Source organism: Camelus bactrianus, chromosome 5 (assembly GCF_048773025.1).
Source record: "Camelus bactrianus isolate YW-2024 breed Bactrian camel chromosome 5, ASM4877302v1, whole genome shotgun sequence".
NCBI lineage: Eukaryota > Metazoa > Chordata > Mammalia > Artiodactyla > Camelidae > Camelus > Camelus bactrianus.
Window position 1 is genome coordinate 88,919,909 of NC_133543.1, and position 20,803 is coordinate 88,940,711.

Here is a 20,803-nt window from a genome sequence, read left to right on the forward strand (position 1 = left end):
CTGGGAACACATAGTGAAAACCTATAAAAACCTCCCAAGGCCTGAAGACTCAGCCCTTTCACAAGTTTCCTTCGCTTAAGGCAGTGGCCAGTGTCAGAGGCCTGCCTCTCCCACATGGAGTCATACCTGTCTGCCCTACACAGGGTCCAGGCTCCAAACTCATCAAGGCCCAGGGAGAGGCAGCCAGGTACCTCCCCGTCTTCTCTCTCCAGACCCCCGCAGAGATGGCCTCCCAGCCATGGACAGGCATGTTTCCATGGTCGAGCAGGGCAGGTGGCTCCCTGCCGACTCTCTCTTGCAGTCTGGCACTGGCCTTCAGAACCGCCAAAGAACCTAATATTGTATTTTTCTCAAAGCAGCATGCCCTGAAGGAGGAATTTCCAGCCTCTATCTTGAGAGAATCTGCTGGAAGTTTGTAAAATGGCTGTTCGGACCACTTCTGGCCTCTGAGATGACAGCATTGGTGCTGAGCATCTGCAGAGCACAGGTGAGGCTTGGAGGCCTGAAGCCTGCTCACTGGTCTTTTGGCTCCCCGCACAGGACAGGTGGTACTTGCCCATTTTTCATGTGAGGGGACTGAGCCTTGGCAAGGTTAAGTGGTCCTAACCCCCAAGTAGCTCCAGGCCTAAGACTCCTTCTGCCTCATTTCTCCATCTACCACCTTTGTCCAAGGATACCTCCTGCCTCGAAGATGAGAGCTCCTTTAGGGCCATACAGGGTGGAGAGTTCTAGGGGATGGGAGAGAAAGGAAGACAGTGCCCCTTGCCCCCAGGTGAATGACTGTAGTGACATCTCACAGGCTTGGTCTGTGAGTCTTTATCAGAGTTTAGCTACTTTTGCTTACGATGTGGCAGGCACTTTGCCTGCATCACCTCCTTCAGTCCTAACCTCAGTCCTGCACCACGTTCCTGAGGCCCAAGGACACAAAGCAGCTGCGAAAGAACTGACAGGCAGGGTGGTCAAGAGGTTAAGCATACCTGAGTTCGAATCCTAACTCCAACACTTACTAGTCGTACTGGTGGTATCTCAGGCAAGTTCTGTGCTGCAGTCTGTAAAATGGGGTTAATAACTAACTGGTAGCATCGTCATGAAAATTAAACAAGTTCATGTCTGTAGAACACCCTGGAGACTGCCAGACACACAGGGAGCACAGCATAAAAAGCTACTGCCTAATTGTTATTAGCTACCATTCTAACCTTGGAGAGCCTGAGTCCGCAGCCTGGCTCTCCGATCACCCTCTCTGCATCTCCTGAGAAATGCAGCAGGGCCCGGCTCCGGACCGAGCCCAGGGCTGGAGTCTGGAAGCAGAGCAGACAGAACTGCATAGGAGTCTGAGTTGCAGCTGCACACACGACACACTAACTTTATTCACATTGATACAAAAGTAGATTTTTCTAGAAATGTTCTCTTGTGCCAGAGGGGGAGAGTTGAGTGGCATGTGGTGGAAGGGTGGGGTGGGGAGGAAGGGACAGGAAGGGTAGGGGCCAGAGTGTGGGTTGGGGAGGCAGGACAGCGGGGGCTGGGAAAGCAGGAAGAGCGGGGCATAGAGCCCCCCTGCCCTGTTCCATCCACACTGGAGGATGGGGGCTGTCCACAGACATATTCGGAGCATCCAGAGTGGTGGGAAATGGGGGCCAGGGAACTCAGGCAGGAGGAGGCTCTGGGTGGAATTGCTGCCCATGACTTTCCTCTCCTCCTGGCCGGCTGCCAGCTCCCCCATGCCAGAAGCTGGGCAAGTCTGCCCCTTCCTGCTTCCCCTTCCTTACACACTCCTCTTGGAAGAACTGGACATGCCCAAGAGGGACCGAGGTGAGGGGTAGGGAGAGGAGTGAGTACATAGACAGATGCTCACACAGGCAAAGAGGGGGCAGAGGCTGGCTGCCCGGCGAGGAGCTCCAGGGGTCTCACTGGGGCAGGGCCTTGAGGATGGCATTCACCTCCTCCGCCACAGCTGTCAGAGCAAATTCAAACTGGTCCTGGGGAGGGGCAGGGGGAAGAGGGTCACGGGGAGGCCTGGCCTCTGCTCCTGCCCCAGGGAGGCTTTTGGGAGGCCACTTGCAGGAGGGGGGAGCCCTGCTGGGGGAGGTATGGAGGCAGGCAGGAGAGGCAGGCTGCTGCTGGGTTCCCTGGGGAAGTGTGGTGGCTGGGGTGGGGACAGGGAGGAACAGTCACCTTAGAACGGACAAGGCCAGGCCGTTGGTCGCGGACGTGCTCCAGGGTGGCAGCGATGTCAATCTCCTTTACTCCTGGGGTTTGGGGTGGGGCACAGGGCTGCTCAAAGGGTGTCCAGAGGAGGGTAGAACCCAGAAAGCCTTGGGGATCCTGGGGTGGGAGGCTTGGAGGATTGGACAACACCTGGCGGTGTGACAACCTGCCCTCCATGAACTCTTGTGACCCCGAGGGCTGGGGAGACTTTAATCGGGGGCTGGGCTCCAGGCACAGTGGGGTAGTTCCTCACCTTTCGCCATGCGGTTCAGTACCATGTCAATGAGGATGTAGGTGCCAGTCCTCCCCGCACCATCACTGAAACAGACGGGGACAGGCTGAGCTTGGGACCCAGCAGAAAGGAGGGGGGGTGGAGGAGACATGGAGGCTTGGGGTTGGGGGGACACTGGCAGAGCCTTTAGGGTTAGCCTAGGGGTGGGGCATGAGTGAGCCGAGGATGAAAGAACCATCATAGCTCCTGGGTCCTGGGAATTGGGCCTCAAGTGGGGAGCCTGTGACCCATGGGGTGTCTCTTGGGCAGTAGCCAACCGTAAAGGAGAGCCCTGGGTCCACCCAGAGGGGGAGGCAGCAGGAGAGAATAGGAATAGCTTTTTCCAACCTCTGGCCAGGCTTTTATTCAGCAAACTTTTTATGTAAATGGCAAGATGGGAAATATTTTCACATATAGTCTCTGTCACACGTTGCTTTTTCTTCAACTATTTAAAAATGTAAACATCATTCTTAGCTCATGGACCATTAAAAAAACAAAAACCACATGGTGTGCTGAATTTGGCCCATGGGCTGTAGTTTGCTGGCATCAAGGGGACGGGCAGGCAGTGTGCATGGGAGATGCGCACAGGCAGTAGGACCAGAAAGCGGGCGGGTAGCAGAAATGCCCCACCTCAGGACCCCCTGGCCTGAGCTGTCCTGTCACCTCCATCCCCACCCCAGCCCCCAGCCCCTCTGCACGCACCTGCAGTGCACAATGATGGGGCAGGAGCGGCCCCGGTAGCACTTGTTCACTTTCCTGCAACAAGAAATGGGTATGAGGCCAGGGATCACCAGGAGAGGGAAAGGGGAACTGAAACGCACACCTGTGGGCCTTTCTTTCTTCCTTTTCTCCCCACATGCCCAGGGCAGAGGAAGGAAGAGGGCTGGAGAGAGGAGTCAGGGCTGGAGGCAAAGAACCAGAGATGGTAGGGGTGGCATTGGGCTGGCCTTGTCACTTATGAGCTATGTGCCCAAACTGTGCACCTGGAACAAATGATTTAACCTCTTTGAGCCTCAGTTTTCCTACCTGTAAAATGGGGATGATAAGAATAGTAATCTCCTTCTTAGGGTTCTTACTGTGATTCCATGAGATAATCCATTTAAAGAACTTGTGAAAGATCTGGCATACAGTAGATGCTCATTAACAGTAGTACTATTAAGAACACATAATAATATTAACAGCCACCTCTGCCAAAAGTCCAGGGAGGATAGGCTTTCTGGTGACTTCAAGGGTGTCAGTCTTGCCACATCCATGCTCTGCCCCTACAGCTCCTCAAGCCATTCCTCTTGCCACTCAGGCTCCTGACCAGCAGTGAGGTCAGGCAGCCCCAGCACAACTTTCCTCCGGCCAAGGAAGGACAACCCCTCAGCTTTGAATAGTATACTGCTGCTGTCTCCCTGGGTAAGTCTTACCTCAGCACAGGTGCTCTGTGGCTGGGTCATACTCAGACTTGGGTTCCACCTGGACCTCAGACTTTGCTGCCCTGACCACAGATCAGCAAGGAGCATGGGGTTTCTCCCCCTCTCAGTGACCCAGTCTAATCTGCCCTTTGTGCCTTATGATGTTCCTGCTTTGAGAGGCACTTGCAGAATCCTGATACCCTGCAATGGGCAAGGATGAGGGAGGACCATCTTAGGGGTTATTAGAGTGTTTCAGGGGAAACTTGTAACTTGGTGGTCCTCCGGTCTGGTTCCCCCAGACCTGCAGGGGCCAGGTGACTCTGAATGGTTTTACAGACCACATGATTTTTCTAGCACATTGGCTAGTATATCAGGGCTGGAGTTGAATAGAAGTCACACGGTAGTTCCCAATCATTTAATAATAATAATAATGATAAACAGTATTTAGAATTAATAGAGCCCTTGCTATGTGCTTAAACTAGATTTTATAGACTTTATCCTATTGGCTTTTGTAACAACCCCCTAAAGTCTCTGGGTCATCATCCTCATTTCACAGGTAAGGAAACAGATGGAAGTCAAGGAACTTGCTCGGAGTCACTTTTTAGGACATAAAATGTTATTTTGCCTTCTCTTAAGTAGACCTTCACCAAACTGTATTTATTAAGCAGCAATTAATTTTTCTGGGTGTCTAATGTCAACTGAGTTTACATAATTTCAGCCTAAAGCAAAGAAATATAACTTGTTAGCTTACCTGTGCAGCCTGAAAACAGGTCCATGCACTACTTCTATAAGGTTTTTTTTAATGTGGAGAACAAAAAATAGCTATGATACCCCTGGTGTTACTTTTGAGAAGCCTGTGCCTCAGGCCCCAGGGACCCCTGTTTGATACCATTGTCCTGAGGCTCAGAAACTATCCCCAGGTCCCCCCCAGCTCTGCTTCTCTGCTCTCTCCCCAGCGCCTAGAGACCTCAGGCCAGCTTGGCAAGGAGCAGAGAAGCAGCAGAAGGCCACAGTGTGGGGGAGGCCCCGGCTTGTGGCAGCAGGCTTCTCAGCCACCTGTCTGGGGAGGGGGAAGGCAGAGATGCCAGAGGCCTGATGCCAGAGGCCTGGCCTGGTCCTGTTTCAGTGTTAGGATAAGGTACGTCCCTTAGTTAACTTCCTGTCTCAGCCCCCACCTAGTTCCACTGAGTCCCCAAGAAACCAGAGATCCTCCCACACTCCCTTTGATAGTATTTGTCCCTTCCCTGAGTCCCCCCAGCTCCCAGCAATCCCAGCAGCCTTGAGGGTGGTCCCTGGGCCCACACGTCCTCATTGTCCCGTCCATGCAGCGGCCACACCTGCCAATGATCACTTTTGTGACTATGCAACTGGAGTGAGAATACTAGCTGCAGATCACAAAAATGACACTGGCAGCTGTGAGAGAGAGAGAGAGAGAGAGGAAGGAGGGGACAGAGAAGGGAGACAGAGGGAGGGGGAGACAGAGACATGCAGAGAGACAGAGTGGGAGACAGAGACAAGGAGAAGCAGAAGGAAACAGGCAGAGATGGGAGGGAGGTGGAGAAAAAGGAAGCAGGAGCTGGAACAGGGAGAGGTGCAGAGAAGGGGAGATGTGGATGGAGGGGAAGAGTGAGATGAGTGATAGAGAAAGAGGTGAGGGGGAGAGGGAGGGTGGGGCAGAGAGAAGAGGGCAGGGAGGGAAAAAGAAGGAAAGACAGAAGGAGAGAAATAAAAAAAAGAGGCAAAGAGAGAGGGCTAAAGAAGGGGAGATGACAGGAGGGAGTGAGAGATGGTGAGGGGACAGCAGACACAGAGACTGCTGGAGGCCTGGGAGCACAAGACAGGAGGAAACAGACAGGAGGGGCCAAGTAGCAGGAGAGAAGGAGTGAGGGAGGGAGCTAGAAGTCAAGTGAGCCCTTCTTGGAGGGAAGGAGGTTATGAAGAAAGCTGGACCTGGAGAGGCAGGGAGAAAAAGAGGGCAAGAGAGAGGAAGGAGACAGCAGGCCAGCAGAGACAGAGCAGAAATGGAGCTGGACCACATTGGCAGAGGGATGGGCACAGCAAGACAGAGCGTCAGTCCTGGTTTGGGTGGGCAGCGGTATCTGGAAGGTTCCGCTAGGAGGTCAGAGCCAATCCTGGTTTGGGGGCATCTGGAAGGGGCACCGGATGATCAGAGGCCAAGGCTCCAGGACAGGCTAAAGGGCCCGCCTCACATGACCCGGGGCCCCAGGAGGAGATGATGGGCTGAGGGATCGTGGCACAGCCCAGCTCCCGGCCCGCTACTCCTGTGCTGCTCTCTCCCTGGCTCCTCGAGCCTCCTTTGGGGCCGCCCACCCCCCAGGCGGCGCCAGGCCGTTGCCCTCCAGCTCTTTGCAGGCGCCCGGGGTGCTCACCTGCGGAAGTCCAGGAGGGGCCGGGTGGAGGCCGGGGTGCCCTCTGCCGGCCAGCTGAGGAAGTGGAACTGCGTGAGCGTGCGCGTCTCCTGGGTCTGCACGTTCTTCAGGTAGAAGCTCCGCACCAGGAAGTCCTCGCACCAGATGTGCTCTGACACCAAGTTTACCTGCGAAACAAGGGGCACGGGCCTGAGCGCGGCCGGGCCTCCGCGTCTGCGTGCACGCTCCTCCGCCTCTCCAAATCCTCCCAGCCTCCCGGGCCAAATTCTCAGTCCTCCAGGAGGCTTACCCAGCAGCCTGCCCCACTCTCCCAGCTGTCCCCAAGAACCCTAGCTGTCTGTGTCGACTGCTCAGGACAATTGGTGGCTTTTCCATCTAGATACAGCTATTGTAAGCCTTTTTCTTGCTTGCTTGCTTGCTTGCTTCTTGAAGTTGGAGTTTCTCCTTCCTCTTCTGCACAGAGTCTAGCAAAGTGTCTGTGCTACACATACCATAAACTTTGGTAAAATTCTGTAATTTATTTGATTCCTTTAACCACAAGCAAGACCAATTTTTAAAACTTCAAAAAAAAAAAAAAAAAAAGACTGTTGAGTGCTCATCTGATGGTGAAAAACAGCCATCCAGTGCTCATCTGGTGATGAGAAGCTTCTGTTGTGCTCTTGTCTCTTGTTTTACAGTGGGGGTCACCTCCCATTTGTCAGGAATGTTGTTCCTTCCCCTGCTTTGCGTCTGCGCAGTTCTCCCCTACCTATCTTCTCTCCTAATGAAACAGTTTGTTTCTTTTACCTAAGCAACATATGTGACTGATGGCATTTCTTTCTTTGCTTTGGCCTCCAGGAAACTCAGGTCTCAGTTAGGCTCAATAAAAGTAGGACTCAGTCTTGGTCTTTGAGTATCCTTATCTTCCCAGTCTCATCTACTGTACTCTTGACTCTTGGCTTCTTACCTCAGTTTCGATGGTTTTACAGTTTCACAAATGAATCTTTCATCATAGATTAGGTCCCTACAAATGCTTTTTGGCCCGACTGGGCACACACACATATATATGCATGCATGTATGTGAATATACATGTGGGCTCACATGCATGTTTATATACACATATATTCACACATGTATGAGTGGTGCACCATCCACCTTTCCCACTCCCATTGTCTCCTGGCTGTGGGGTCTTGCTGACCTCATACACATGGTAGAGAGAGGAGCCTTCATCTGGCCAATAGCGGTCACACTGCTTGACACCATCCTCCACCAGCGGAGTCAGCATGACGATGACAGTGCAGCCACTCTCCCACACCATCTAGGGACAGAGACCCAGGTAAGCTCCATTTTAACCTTCCCAGGACCTGGCTGTTCCTGGCTATCTAGAAGAGACCCTGGTCCCTGGAGAAGGCCTCCTCCAAAAGCCCACCTGCCAGAAGTCTGCGATGGTATGTGACAGCGGGCCCTGTGTGGCTATGTAGGCTGGCATCCGTGGGTCGTGCTCAATCTAGGGGCAGGAAAGACACATCATGAGCCAGAATGGGAAATGCTGCTATGGGGAGGCTTGGTCAAAGGGAGTGGGCCAGGGTCTGGCGTAGCCTGAGAACCCCTGTTTTCATGCTAGGATATCAGACCCACAGTTCCAGGGCCTCAGGTAGGGTGGTCGTCACCACCAGGAAATGGAGTCTATGGGGGCAGGATGAAAATGGGGAAGAGGCTGGGGGGGGCACTCACAATGGGGCTAGCATTGATGTAGTCACTCCGAGAAGGGCTGCTTTCCGCCTTCAGCTTGATGCGCGCGTGGTCATCTGCACAGACCCCATATCCCATCCCAGAGGCCCCTCCAGTCATTGGAGTCCTGGCACCTCTGCTGCTCAGCCTGAGCCAGGAGCCCAGCCCCTCCCTCAAGCCCTCCAGGGCTGGGCCAGGTGGGCCAGAAGGACTCACTCACAGGGCAGGAAGTCAGGGTGGCGGTTCTTTTTGATGTTGCCCTCCCCCTGGGCGGTAGCACAGGTGTTGGGCTCCGCCTGGTAGGCACACAGGGCCTGCCACTCCTTGGCCAAGCGGTCCCGGTTGCGCAGGTGGTCCTCCATGTATGCCTGCAGGGGCACCGCAGCCTGGCTCTGGCCCCTACTGCCAGCCCGGCCCCTCCCACCATCCTGTTCTCTCACCCCCTCTGGACCCACAGCCTGTCCTGACCAGAATCATGTGTCCTGTGGAGATGTCCATGTTTGCCTGGGCAGGCTCCTCACACCAGGACGGTGTGCTGCTGTGGGAGCTGGGGCTGGCCTGGGCCGCGTCGCTGAACTGCGAGGACACGCTGCTCACCCGAGAAGGCTCCGGTGGACCCTCTGCTCGGCTGAACAAGGACTTTGTGGCCATATGCTGGCGGCACAGGTCCTGCAGAGGAAGAATCAGGCAGGGTCCAAGGTCCCCTGAAGACTTTTCAACAAGAGTCCTGGGCTTAATTCAACAGAGTCCCTAGGCTTGTCCTTGATTGATTTTGAATGAAACATATCTCCTCTGAGGTAGGGTCTTCTGCCCTGGCTCTCATCTTTTTGGGGGCTGTTCTGCTTGGGTGGTGCCTACATCGACCTCAGATATTACAGAGTAGAATCCTAGACCCCAGAATTGTAGCACTGGGAAGAACTATCTGCTTCCAACTCCATCTATTCCAAATGCCCCCACAACCCTCACCATGGCTTCTCCAGCCTCTACCTGGACATTCCCAGGGATGGGTGCTCATTCCTTTCCAACTCCCAAACCTCATCCCATGTGAGACCCAGATTCCCAAGCCCCTTCCATTCCCTCTTACCAACAAGCTTCTGGGGCTTCATACCTGGTACTCAAAAGTTGTGTCACCATGGGCCCCCTCGGGTCCCAGAGCGGCCAGGCGCTCCTTGTCCTGCCGTCGCGCATGCTGCCGCATACACAGGGCCACTGCCAGAGCCACAAGCAGCCCGGCCACACCCGCCAGGGCCACCAGAGTAAGCAGCACAGAGCGCATGGGAGAGGTGCTGTGGGCCGGTCGAGGAAGGACAGCAGCCGCCTCCTCCCTCTGTGGGAACAAGGCTTGAATCAAGGGGGGGGAGGTAGTGGCAGGGAGAGACTTAGGAGCTGCTCTTTACCCCTGTTCCATATCACACTCCCTGCTAGGACATCTCCTGGGGCAAAGCTGGGAGGGCATGGCCATGGTCGTACAGGCAGAGGGACTCAGATAGACCCAAGACCCTGCTTCTCAGTCCTCACTGGACCACCTCAACCACACTGCACTGCCAGAGACTTAGTGGGTGACCCTCCCTAGGAGTTTTTGTATTTAAAAAATGGATGTAGAGAAGTACAAAGAGACCCAAAGGATCAAATAGTAGAATGTGAAGCATCAGTGTTGGATGCAGAATAGAAACATATTTTGAGTTTAATGCCCTTCCTGTGTTAGGTTTTCCCTTGGAATTTGAGGCTTGGCTCTAGAACATCTGCGGAGCCCCCATGGCCATCTTGGGCAGTTCTTCCAAGCAAGGGCTGGTTCTGCAGGAACCCCTGAGGCCATCTGCTGGTCAGAAAGAAAACTGCATGGGGGAGGGCAGCTTTGGCAAAGCCAGATGTATTTCAGCTCCTGTTCTCCTGTTAAGTTTGCCTTCATCTCTTATAGGCAATGTCAGCCCTCTGGGGCTCTGACTGATTCTCCAGTTAGCACATACCTGTCCCACTCCTGTCTGCAAGATCTGGAGCCCTGTCTGTGCTTCCAGTTCAGACTTCACCAGCCCTGCAAGGAAGACAGAGATAAGATTCTCCCCAGCCACATGTGGTCTCCACCACATGTCATGCTACACCAGGTGGCAGGCAGGGCCCATGTGGGCTGGGAATGTTTCAAGGGGAGCATCAGACACAGGTCTGGGTATGTCCTACTAGGGCTGGGGCCAGGAAGTATTTACCAGCTTGCTGGGTCACATCAGCCAAAGACAGGTTCTGTTCATTGTGCCGGATGCGGAAGGTAAGGGCTGGTCCCACAACACTGCCGAACAGGAGGTATGTTACCACCTGACCCACCACAGACCCCAAATCTAGAGGGTCTGCTCTGGCCCTCTCCCCATTAGAGACCAGGGCTGAAACCAATCAGAGATGCCATACAGGGATGCTTGAGGCTGGAGAGCTACTGGATTGAGCCAACAGCAGGGGTAGGTGTGGTTGTACCTTCAATGAAGCTGGAAACATCTTTGACCCAACCTTGATTCCTTACCCAGAGCTTGTCTTCCCTCCTACCCTGAGCCCCTCCAGCCATCTCCCTCTTCAAGCCGCCTTCTAGACCCCTGCTGCCCCAGCCCACCAGCCCCACCTGATGTTGATAAAGCTCCCCGAGGACATGTGCACATGCTCAGCCAGGATCTCCAGCAGCTTTACTCCTGCAGCCAGACTCAGGGGCCTGGAGGTGGGGAGCAGGGAGAGGAAGAAAAGTGATGACCCTCTTGGCCACTTTCTTGAAACAACCTCCAGGAGTGCAGAGCCACCTCCAAGGATGCAGAGCAGCCCACCCCACCTCCTGTTGGTTCACATCTGGACTTCTGCCCTCTGCTTCCAGCCAGAAAGGCCAGCCCAACCCCCAAAGGACTGGGAGGTTGCCCCAGGCTGGAGCCCTTACTTCTGGTCAGTGACAATGTAGCCGTATTCCTCTGCTGATGGCTGAGTGGAGGGCTGCCCTGCTGCTGTGGGCTGGCTCTGGCCCAGTGGACTTTTCTTCTCCAGTAGGACATGTGTGGCAGGCGGGTCTGCAGCTTTTGGAGTCCCAGAGGATCCAGAGCTCAGTTCCTGCTGGGCTTTATTGGAGGTGGGGCCGGCAGTGGGGGATCCAGGCAGGGAAGGGGTGGAGGGTGGAGGCTCCAGTGCGTCTACACCCTGCACCTGCTCCTCCATTGTCTGTTTAGAAGAGAGGATAGAGGTGTGGTCTCTGGACAGTGGAGGGGCTTAGGGGAGGGGGGTCCACACCCTGGACTGTTGTCTCCCACCATGGTGCTTAGGACTTGTTCCTCTTACTATCCCTAGGCCCAGGTCAGTGTTGGGTACAGAGAGGGCATCCAGGAAAGTGAGCCCAGTGGATGAATGAATGAATGAATGAATGAGTGATTATTCATGATCAGTAATCATCCACAGGATGGGGATGGAGTGAGGAGAAATTCCAGAGCAGGGAATGTGGGGGGTGAGGATAGAAGATGAACAGGCAAGCTATGGTTTGCAGACTTTTGTTGAGCCACAAAATCTTAGAATTCCAACACGTGAAACAGAGCGCCTCAAGCAGCAGGGCATCAGGAGCCTGCCTGCTTGCAACTCCCCCTTCCCCTAGGGATCCTCAGAGCATGGTCTAAAATGACTGTCGTAAAAAAAGCAGTCAATCAAGAATTCTGGCTTCTCATTCCCGCTCTGCCTTCAACTTGAGGTGAGACCTTAGACAACACCTTGCAGCTTCTGGGCCATGGTTCCCTCCAAAATGGGGGCTTGGAGCATACAGATTCTGGGTCCTGATCATGAGGTTTAGCTTTCAGCCAAGGGGGTTTGCTGCTGTGGGGCACATATGGGTCAAGGAGGTGCCGCAAACTCACTTTCTTGATGTCAGCTCCAACGTTTACAACCCCTCCTGCAGAGACAGGAAAAACAAGACTCTGGGCAAAGGGCCAAGGCCAAGGTCCACATAGTGCAGGTGGGAGAAAAGGCCTGTTACATCATTTGTGGCCTTTTTCCTCACAGTCAGTGACCAAGACCCTGTCGTTGGTCTCATCCTAAGCACAGCCTCATGCCTGTGTGCTTCTGCCTTCTAATTCATTGTTTTATCAATTCCTCCCTCTGTTATTGGCCACACTTCTCAAAGCTATTCTTTGTTCAGTCCTCCCTCTTCCCATCAATTATTGGCTTCTCCTTTGCATTGGCCATGCCCCTCCTTAGCTCCTCATTATCTCCCACCCAGCCTTCTCCCTGCTCCTGATCTTGGCTCATACCCACTGTTGGCTTCTTTTTCTATTACTTCCATCTTCCAGTCCTTTACTGCTCTAATTCCTCAGCTCACCACCCCAAACTCTGCTCCCTGCCCTTGGGACAAGGATGACCCTGTGCCTCAAAAGAACTCCCTCCCCTGACCTTGGCCCTTCCCCTCTAGGCTGCTTCCTTTGTTCTAGAGAAGTGAGGTTAGAGGCTTCCATGGGGTTGGTCGTTGCTGGTCACTCTGCCTGGACACTCACCCAGATTTCGTCCTGCACTCTTAGGCAGCAGCTGCAGCAGGGTCGAGAGGGTGGAGAGCTGCTCAGGGGTCAGCTGACGCAGCTCCACCCCGTAGCCCGCCAGCACAGCCGCCAGTCTCTGCAGAGTCACATCTGCTGGGAACCAGACACAGAGCTTAGGCCTGGTATGGAGATGAACTTGGGGGGGTGCATTTGGGAGTGAGGGGGCCAGCACATGTGAGAGTTTCTTCTCAAACACCAGGACACTGATGCCCTCCCCTTCCCATCTTTGTCTATACTTAGGAGGAAAGAACTTCCTGGTGCCAAGACCAAGCTTCAGGCTCAGGAAGGACTTCTTGATTCCCCAGCTGAAGAAGAGTCATGTCAGCTTCACCCCTCACCGTATCCCCACTGCCTACCTAGTGCCTGGCATAGTTCAGGTTGTCAGCAGACATTAGTTAAATGCACGAATGACTTTAAGGACAAATTAACAAATGCATGGATAGTCAGGAAGGACCCCCACTTCGCACCCCGCAGGAAGCAGCCCCAGAGGCAGGGAGTGGATGCTGAGCACTCTGTTACCTGGCTGCTCTGCTCGGGAAGGAGGCTTCTCCCTGTGGCCCTCTAGTCCTTCCTCCTCATAGCCCTCTGAGGAGTCCTCTGCCCGGCTGCTGCCCCCTTGCTCTGGCAGCCTTGGTGCCCTGGCCCTGCTGGGCACTTGTGGCTCCTGGGCCAGGTATAGTAGCCTTGACTCCTGGAAAAGCTGAGCAGGTGGAGGCCCTGGAGGGTCCCCATAGGAGAGGCCAGGGTGAGCCCCGAACATGCCTTTGGAGGCAGTTCTGCTGAAGAGGGCAGAGGGTTCAGCCTTGGACAGGGGGCCAACACTGACCATCCCTGAGGAGCTCTCTGAGCCCCGGGAGCCGTCGCGGGAGCCAAACTGTGGGAAACCAGAGACTGGGATAAGAGCGGATGTCAGGGACAGAGGACACGGGGGTTGAGGTGGGGCCAGTGTCTCGGGCTCACCTGATGGAATAGGTAGGGCTGCAGCAGGGCAGGTTCATAACTCAGGGCAGGGTGTGGGGGCTGTGGGGGCAGCAGCAGATGCTCCAAGAGAGGGGGCAGCAGCTCAGCCTGCAGAGGGGACAGGGAGGAGCCCGCCCCAGCTCCGCCCCCACCTACTGGAGGTCGAGGAAGCCGGTGCTGGGGAGCAGGAGCGGAGCCAGTGGGGACGCCCTGTAAAAGCAGCTCCCCAGTGGGACCAGGTCTCCTGGGCACCAAGCCAGATCTGGGGAGGAAAGCAAAGTGTGTGTGTGTGTGTTTGTGTATGTGTGTGTGTTGGTTGTGTGGGGCAGAGCCTACGAGACAGAGAGAAGGGGCCAGGCAGGCTTAGCTTAGGGTGAGCCTGACTTTGTAAGAGATGAGGTAGCCTCAGGAAAGGAGGGAGTAGCATGGGGAAGGCCAGAGGGCCAAGCCTGGGGCAGAGGTCATTGCCTCCCTGGTAAGCATGCCTGGGTCCCTGAAACACAGTGGCAGAATTGATGAAGCGTGAGGCTATGGGACAGAGAAAGGGAGAACAGTAGCAGGGAAAGGCAGCCAGGAACCTCTCTAGACCAACTCTGGCTGCAGCTTGCCTCACTGTCCCGGTGTGCATGTCCCCGCACCTGGGTCTCCAAGTACACGTTCAAACATTCAGTACTGTGCCCCCTCACTCTGCTCCCCCGGCCCCACTGTGCCTTCTTTATTTGGTATTATCATTTGAGCCCCAAGCCCTCATTTACTTTCCTCTGCTTTACAGGGTCTGAATGATGCCTTCAGAGACCCTAACCACAAAAAAGATGATGGTACCTCCTACCATATACAATTCCACATAGTAATCAAACTGAACATTAAACAACTTAGGTCCAGCAAAATTCTAATTTGTTTCATGATGACTACTTTGATGCTTCTTTTAAAATTCCAAATGTCCAAATATTTCAAAACATCTTTTAATGTCCCTGTTTAGCTGGGTCCCCGGGGATGAACTCAGCTTATGTTGGGCATGTGAACATGTCAGATGACCACTCCAGAACCTCTTTTACCCATGCCCCAGCCTGCTTCGTGCCCACTTCCCTCTGTCCATAAGACCCAGCAGCCTTGTCATGCTAGAGCTGATGAGAAAGGATGCCTACCTGTCCCTTGGATGGGGCTCTGGGGGGCGAAGCCTGGGAATGCGCTCCATCTCCTGGGAGATCACATACTGGGTGAGGTCATCGTGCCAGGACAGTCCTGCCAGGGAGCAGGATAGGGTGAGATGGTTGGCTTGGGACAGTCTGAGAGCCCAGTAACAGGGAACAGTGCAGATAAAAACTACACCCCCTACCTTGCAGTGTACTGAATTTGGCAGAGCAGAAGAGCAGTGGAGGGAGTTTGGAGACTCAGTGGGTGATCTGAGCTGTCCTTTTCCCACCCTCAGGTATAGATTTGGGAGTGAGACTTGGTTTAAATTCTCTGCCACTTACTAATTGTGTGACCTTGGCTGAACCTGTCTGAGCCTCAGTTCTTTCATCTGAAAAATGGGGGTTTATAACCTGCTAAGATTGTTGTGATAAATAACACAACATTAAATAGTTACAATAGTACCTGATACATAGTGCGCTTTCCATAACTGCTATTATTATCATCATCATAATTATTATTCATCTTCTTCTTTTTTTTGGCCCTGAACCTTTGTTTTCTTTATATGTAAAATAAGAATAATACATACTTTATGGATCTGTAGTAAAGATTAAATGCAATCAGGGAAATCAAAGTGCTTGGAAAACTCCAGGGCACTATACACCTGTTTTAAACATTCGTCATCACCATCTTATGCTGAGGCAGATCTGTTTGGCTGCTTCCCTCAATGCAACTCTGCTCTCAGGAAAGGTCAGTCACCTATTCTAAAGGAATAATCTCCCACTCTCCACACCCACTCCCCCATTCCTTTTCCCCTGCTTCTGGGTTAATAATCTGTACTGTTCTTAATTCACACCCTGGGGTCTACTAGCATCCATACCAGCCTTTTTGCCTATTAGCATTAGATGAAATCTCTGTGTTCCTATATAAGGCCAGTTCCTCCACTTGAGTACTAGATTTCATCCGTACCACCTACTCAGGAAAATCTTCCCCCTAATCCTCCCCTTTTTCCTACATCATCATTTTCTCCTGTTCTCTACTGAATTATTCCCATTAGCACACAAACATGATGCAATGTCTTCCATCTTATAAAAATTCTGCTTGATCCTACATTCCCCTCCATCTGTCACCCTGTCTTTGCTTTTCTTTGCAGCAAGACTCTTTGAAAGTGTTACCTATACTGGCTATATCCAATTCCTCTCCTCCCATTCTCCTTTAATCCACCCTATCCAGGATTTTATTTCCAACTATTCTACTAAAACTGCTTTCATCAAGATCACCAGGGGCTTCTGTATATCTAGATTCAGTGGTCAATTCTCAGATGTCATCTGATTTAACCTACCACCATCATTTGATCACTCTTTCCTCCTTGATACACTTTCTCTTGGCTTCCAGGACACCAGACAGTCTTGTTTTTCCTCCTACCTCGCTGGCTCCTCCTTCTCAGTGTCCCTTGATAGTTCTACTCCTTCTCCTCATCCTCTTAATATTAGAATTCTCTAGGGGTCTTCTTCATAAACACTCAATCCTTTGATTATTTCATCCATCTCAAGGTTTTAATTACCATCTATATATCAAAGAATTCCAAATTTATATCTCCACTCCAGACCTTTCTCTTTCTAAACCCAAGATTATGTACTCAACTTCCCACTCTATTTGAATGGCTATCTTAAACTCAGAACATTCAAAACTGAACACCCCTTACCCCCAGTTGATCCTTCAACATAGTTAATGACATGTCCATCAACTCAGTTGTTCAGGCGATAAAACCTGAGTGTCATCCTTGACTCCTCCCTTTCTTTCATAGCTGTATCCAATATTTCATGAAATCATGCTCACTACCTTAAAAATATAGGCAGAATCCTGTCATTTCTCATTACCTCCCTGCAACCACCCTCATCCACACCTATTCTTCACTTATATGAGTTATTGTGGTAGCTTTTAATGTTTAGTGCTCTGTTTCTACCCTTGACTCCATACACTCTGTTCTTAACACAGCAGCAAGAGTAATCCTTTTAAAGTAGAAGTGAGATCATGCACCCTTATGCTCAAACCTTGTGATGGTTTCCTCTTTTACTCAGAGTAATGCCAATGTCCATGCATTCTCTTATAAAATCCTAGAGGAAAATCATTCTCCTTCACCTACCTGACTGCATCTTCTACTCTGCTTCTCCATCACTCCTCTACAGCCACACTGTAAAGGTGTTCTCCATGGTGTTCCTCAAAGTCATGTTCCTACTTTAGGGAGCATGTTCTAGCTCTCTGGACACCTTAAACACTCTTCCCCTAGATAACCTTCTGGAAAACACCCTCACCTCCTTGATGTCTTTATTTAAATTTCATAGTCCCAATAAGTTCCATCTTGACCACTCAATTTAATCCTGCAGCTTCCTACCTCACTATTTCTGATTCCTTTATCTTACTGTAGTATTTGTTTTTTTCATGATACTTATTACCTTTTAATACACTATATATTTTCTAATTTATATAATGTATTCCCTCCCTTCACCCCCGAATGTAAACCCCAATAGGCAGACATCTTTGTCTGTTTTACTCCTTGATACATCCCAAGCACCTAAAACTATGTTGGCCACACAGAAGTACCCAATAAATACTGGTTGAATGAGTGAATTGGATGCATGGGCTGTTCTGGCTGAGGACTCCAGAACTCATGGTTCTGGAGCACTCAGTCAGTTCTAGAGATTAGGCTGGTCCTAAAGAGATGGATGCTGGTCTGTTACAGTGGCTTCTTCTAAAAACCTCCTTTGGATTCCTCCAGAGAGTCTACATGGGAAAAGCCTATCTCTACCGCTCCACCCCCACTCCTGTCTCCTCCAGCAAGGCCTGGGAAGGTGAGGCACTAGAGTGGGTGTAATAGGAATGCTCCATGAGAGAAATCTTTGAGTCAGGTGGCCCCTCACTTCCCCACCCTTATCTAATGAAGTTTCAGTTTCTCTCCTCCAGTGCACCTAGACCTCACCTTGGGACATGAGCTGTCGGAGCACACCTTGTAAGCGTTGAAGAACTGGGGAGGTGACTTGCAGAAGGGGCCGGGCTTGCCCCACTCCCACTTGGCACTGTCCAAACAAGCCATCTAAGAGCAAAAAAGTCGTGTCACAAGGGGCTTCCAAGAGGCCTTCCAAAGCCCATGTTGCAAATAGACAGCACTCTGTCTAACTCCTCTCTTGGCTTCAGAGAGCTCTGCTCCTCCAGGCCAGTCCCTTTTCTCCTCAAACCCAATTCCCCTTCTCCCTTCCAGGCCTCCCACTCCCCACTTCTTTCTTATTGTGTACCCCCCCCCCATCTTGTACATCCTGTGTCTGGGCCTTACCCTGAATACAGACTTCCAGGTGAGAGCAGAGTCTGCGGTCAAACAGACAGCCTGTGGAGGACAGGTGAGCATAGGCTCAGACACACACACACACAGAATGGTCAGATGGATGAACAGGCTAGGAAAGGGGGAAGCAGAGGGGATTCATTCTTTCATTCTAAGGAAGACTTTAAGCTGGGAGAAGAGGTGAGAAGAGGCCTAGAATTCTTAAGAGAAGAAAGCACAGGACCTGGCTTTGGATTTTAAAGATCTGCAAGTCTGGATTCTTCCCCTAAAAGCTTCAGTTGCTTAACTAAGTAACGAGGAGAAGAAGCCCTCCAGGTGCATGGGGGTAGTGAAAGTGGAGAATCATATATTCTACTCTCATAGAATTACTGCGGGAGAGCTTTTGGCCAAATTCTGAGAAAAAAAGGGACTTTCCTTCCCAAATCACCAAAAGCATCTTATGATGGCCCGGGACTCGGAAGAGATGGAAACCTTAGCACACTTCCCCTTCTAGGGGAAAGGGGTAAGGGTGGGGTAAGGCAGTGCTCCCCACACTGTCCCTGCGGTCCGTGGCCCCAGTGCCGCTGGCGCTGTTCGCGGTACTGAAGCTCTGAGCTTGGTGCCGCTGAGGGCTTGCCTGGAAGCAGTTATGGGGGGAGGGAAGGGTGACAGGGTGAGGAGTCGCCAAGGGACCTGACCTCTGCGCCATTCCAGTCTTCATCTTCCACCTTACCAACTCGCAGCGCCACAGGAAGTACCTTGTATTGGCCTCCAAGCCGGGTGGGGAAGGAGAGCGCCAGACGGCGAGGCTGCGCCCCTTCCCCCACACGCCCCCCGCTCCCACCCTCCCCCTGCCCGTGAGTCAGCGCTGACTGTCTCTGTCCGCTAAGATGTGAGTCAGCACCAGGCCTGGCTGTGGGGAGGGGGACGGGAGAGGACCCTTCCCTCTTCACTCTCTTCTGCCCCCTCCCCCAGCTGTACCCCTCTTATCGGAGATCAGATTATAGCTATCGGCCTCTCTAGGCTTGAAGAGAAACCCTGGATCCTCCCTCGGCCTGATCTTCTCCTGAAAGCTGGGACCCCAAAGCTCACGGCCCCGACTTCTACTGCCCGGAGATCAGGGTTCCCTCTCCCTCCCTCCACCCCTCCATCCTTCAGCGCCAATCGCCACTTTTTGGCGCCTTGGAGCGACTGGCTTCTCCCGTGGTATTGTATCCTGTCTCTATAGGTCCCTCTGTCCATATGCACCCCCATTCCTTCTCCCAAAACCGCAATCTTCCCCTGAGCCCGCTTCTCTTAGGTCCCGCCCCCGTGTTCCCAGCCCCACCTCCAGGCCTACGCCCCTTTCCTCTAAGACGCCCTCTCGTCTTCCTCATCTCACAGTGCCTCCCCTACCCTACTCCACACATACATTCTACCTAAGATTCCTACCTTCCTGGCACTTCCCCTCCACATCCCCCACTGAGTTTTGCTCCCGGCACCATCCTCCCCTCCCCTCCCCCTCACCCCCGTTCCTTTCTGACCGTGGGCACTAATGGCGTTGCAGCCTCCCGGGCGGCTGCCCAGCAGCAGCAGGCAGAGGAGCACCCGGAGACCCCCAGATCCCCCGGGACCTCCAGGCCGCCGCGGGCGCCGCATCTTTCCAGGCTCCGGGCTCTCGCTCCGCTGCCAGAGCCGCAGCGACGTCGGCCGGAGCCTGCCAAAGGGGCCGAGGCGGGGCCTGCCACTCCCCACCCACCGAGGCGGGGTCTACACGCCCCTCTCGCAGCAGCTCCGCCAACCCCGGGTGTGTGGTGACGACACCTCCACCCCCAGCACTTGCGCTGATTTGCGTCATACGTGGCGTAAGAGCACTGTCTTAGCCGCGGTCCTACCCACCCCAGCCTCCTACACCAAACAGTAGGCGCCTCACTAGAATTCCCACTTGACCTTACCTTGACGTATGCTACTCCCCAAGGACTACTACCTCCATCACTCAGGCGCACGGTTGGCGAAAAGGGTGACAGTTGGGTGGGGGCCAGGAAAGAAATGAGCCGGATAGTAAAAATTTTAAGAGAAGAGCTTAAAAATGAATAGAATATGTACTATTTCGCATCTCAATGGTATCGATGTCCTGTAAAGAGCCGCAATGGTTACGTGTTTGTGTGTTCGGATTACAGTTCCAGCAATGCCACCTTCCAAGTGTATAACTTTGGGCAAGTTGCTTAACCTCTCTGAGCCCAAATTTCCTGATGTGTAAAATGAAGGTGCCAATACTACCTACCTCACAAGGTGGTTGTGAAGATTACGGGAGTCAAACTCATGAAGCTCACTTAGAACAACCATTGCATTGGCATATACTAAACAGTTGATACTTACTCGCCTATGTGATTAGCCTCGACTCTCCTTTCCTTCGCCTTCTTCCACCTCGAGTCTATCAACAACCTCATGGTTTCTACCTACAAAATATTATCTCCCATCAGTCCACTTCTCTCCACACTCGCTATCCTATGCAAACCACTGTGCTCTTACATGATGACTATTGCAGTAATCAACCAACTAGCCTTTTGCTTCCATTTTTGTCACCCAATAAACTCGGGAATGAAATTTCTAAAGTTCAAAACTTACCACTTTACTCTTGCTTTTCAGTAAAAAATTTCCAAAATCCAAAAAAAAAAAAAAAAAGAAAAGAAAAAGAAAATAGTAGTGCCTAGTAAATCCTCATACACTCATCATTTAGACTTAACAGTTATTGTTTTGCCATATTTGCATCTTTTTAGTATTTAAAAGTAAATAATAGACATTATATTTTCCTTCTAAATATTTCAATATGCATCTCCAAGAGACAAGGATATTTCCCACATAACCAAAATGCCATTGACACCTAACAAAATTTACAGTAATT

General features: G+C 52.3%; 1 protein-coding gene across 2 annotated transcripts; it reads right to left on the reverse strand.

Moving 5' to 3' along the window:
• Positions 1–1,336: 1,336 nt before the first annotated feature.
• PTPRN (protein tyrosine phosphatase receptor type N) lies at positions 1,337–19,675 on the reverse strand. Of its 2 annotated transcripts, none has more exons than XM_045512086.2 (23): positions 19,443–19,675; positions 17,935–17,985; positions 17,584–17,697; positions 14,618–14,714; positions 13,473–13,734; positions 13,032–13,386; positions 12,471–12,605; positions 11,838–11,872; positions 10,883–11,157; positions 10,580–10,666; positions 10,179–10,258; positions 9,945–10,009; positions 9,086–9,304; positions 8,446–8,646; positions 8,198–8,345; positions 7,981–8,054; positions 7,676–7,753; positions 7,445–7,564; positions 6,267–6,433; positions 3,179–3,232; positions 2,459–2,523; positions 2,173–2,246; positions 1,337–1,976 (listed from the first exon to the last, which is right to left on the reverse strand). In XM_045512086.2, the coding sequence occupies exons 1-23, from the start codon at positions 19,555–19,557 to the stop codon at positions 1,905–1,907; spliced, it is 2,943 nt and encodes a 980-aa protein (XP_045368042.1). In that variant the 5' UTR covers positions 19,558–19,675; the 3' UTR covers positions 1,337–1,904. The 2 variants fall into 2 exon arrangements, with proteins under 2 accessions (XP_045368042.1, XP_010947123.1); XM_010948821.3 differs by having other exon boundaries at positions 12,471–12,602; positions 19,443–19,673.
• Positions 19,676–20,803: the final 1,128 nt, after the last annotated feature.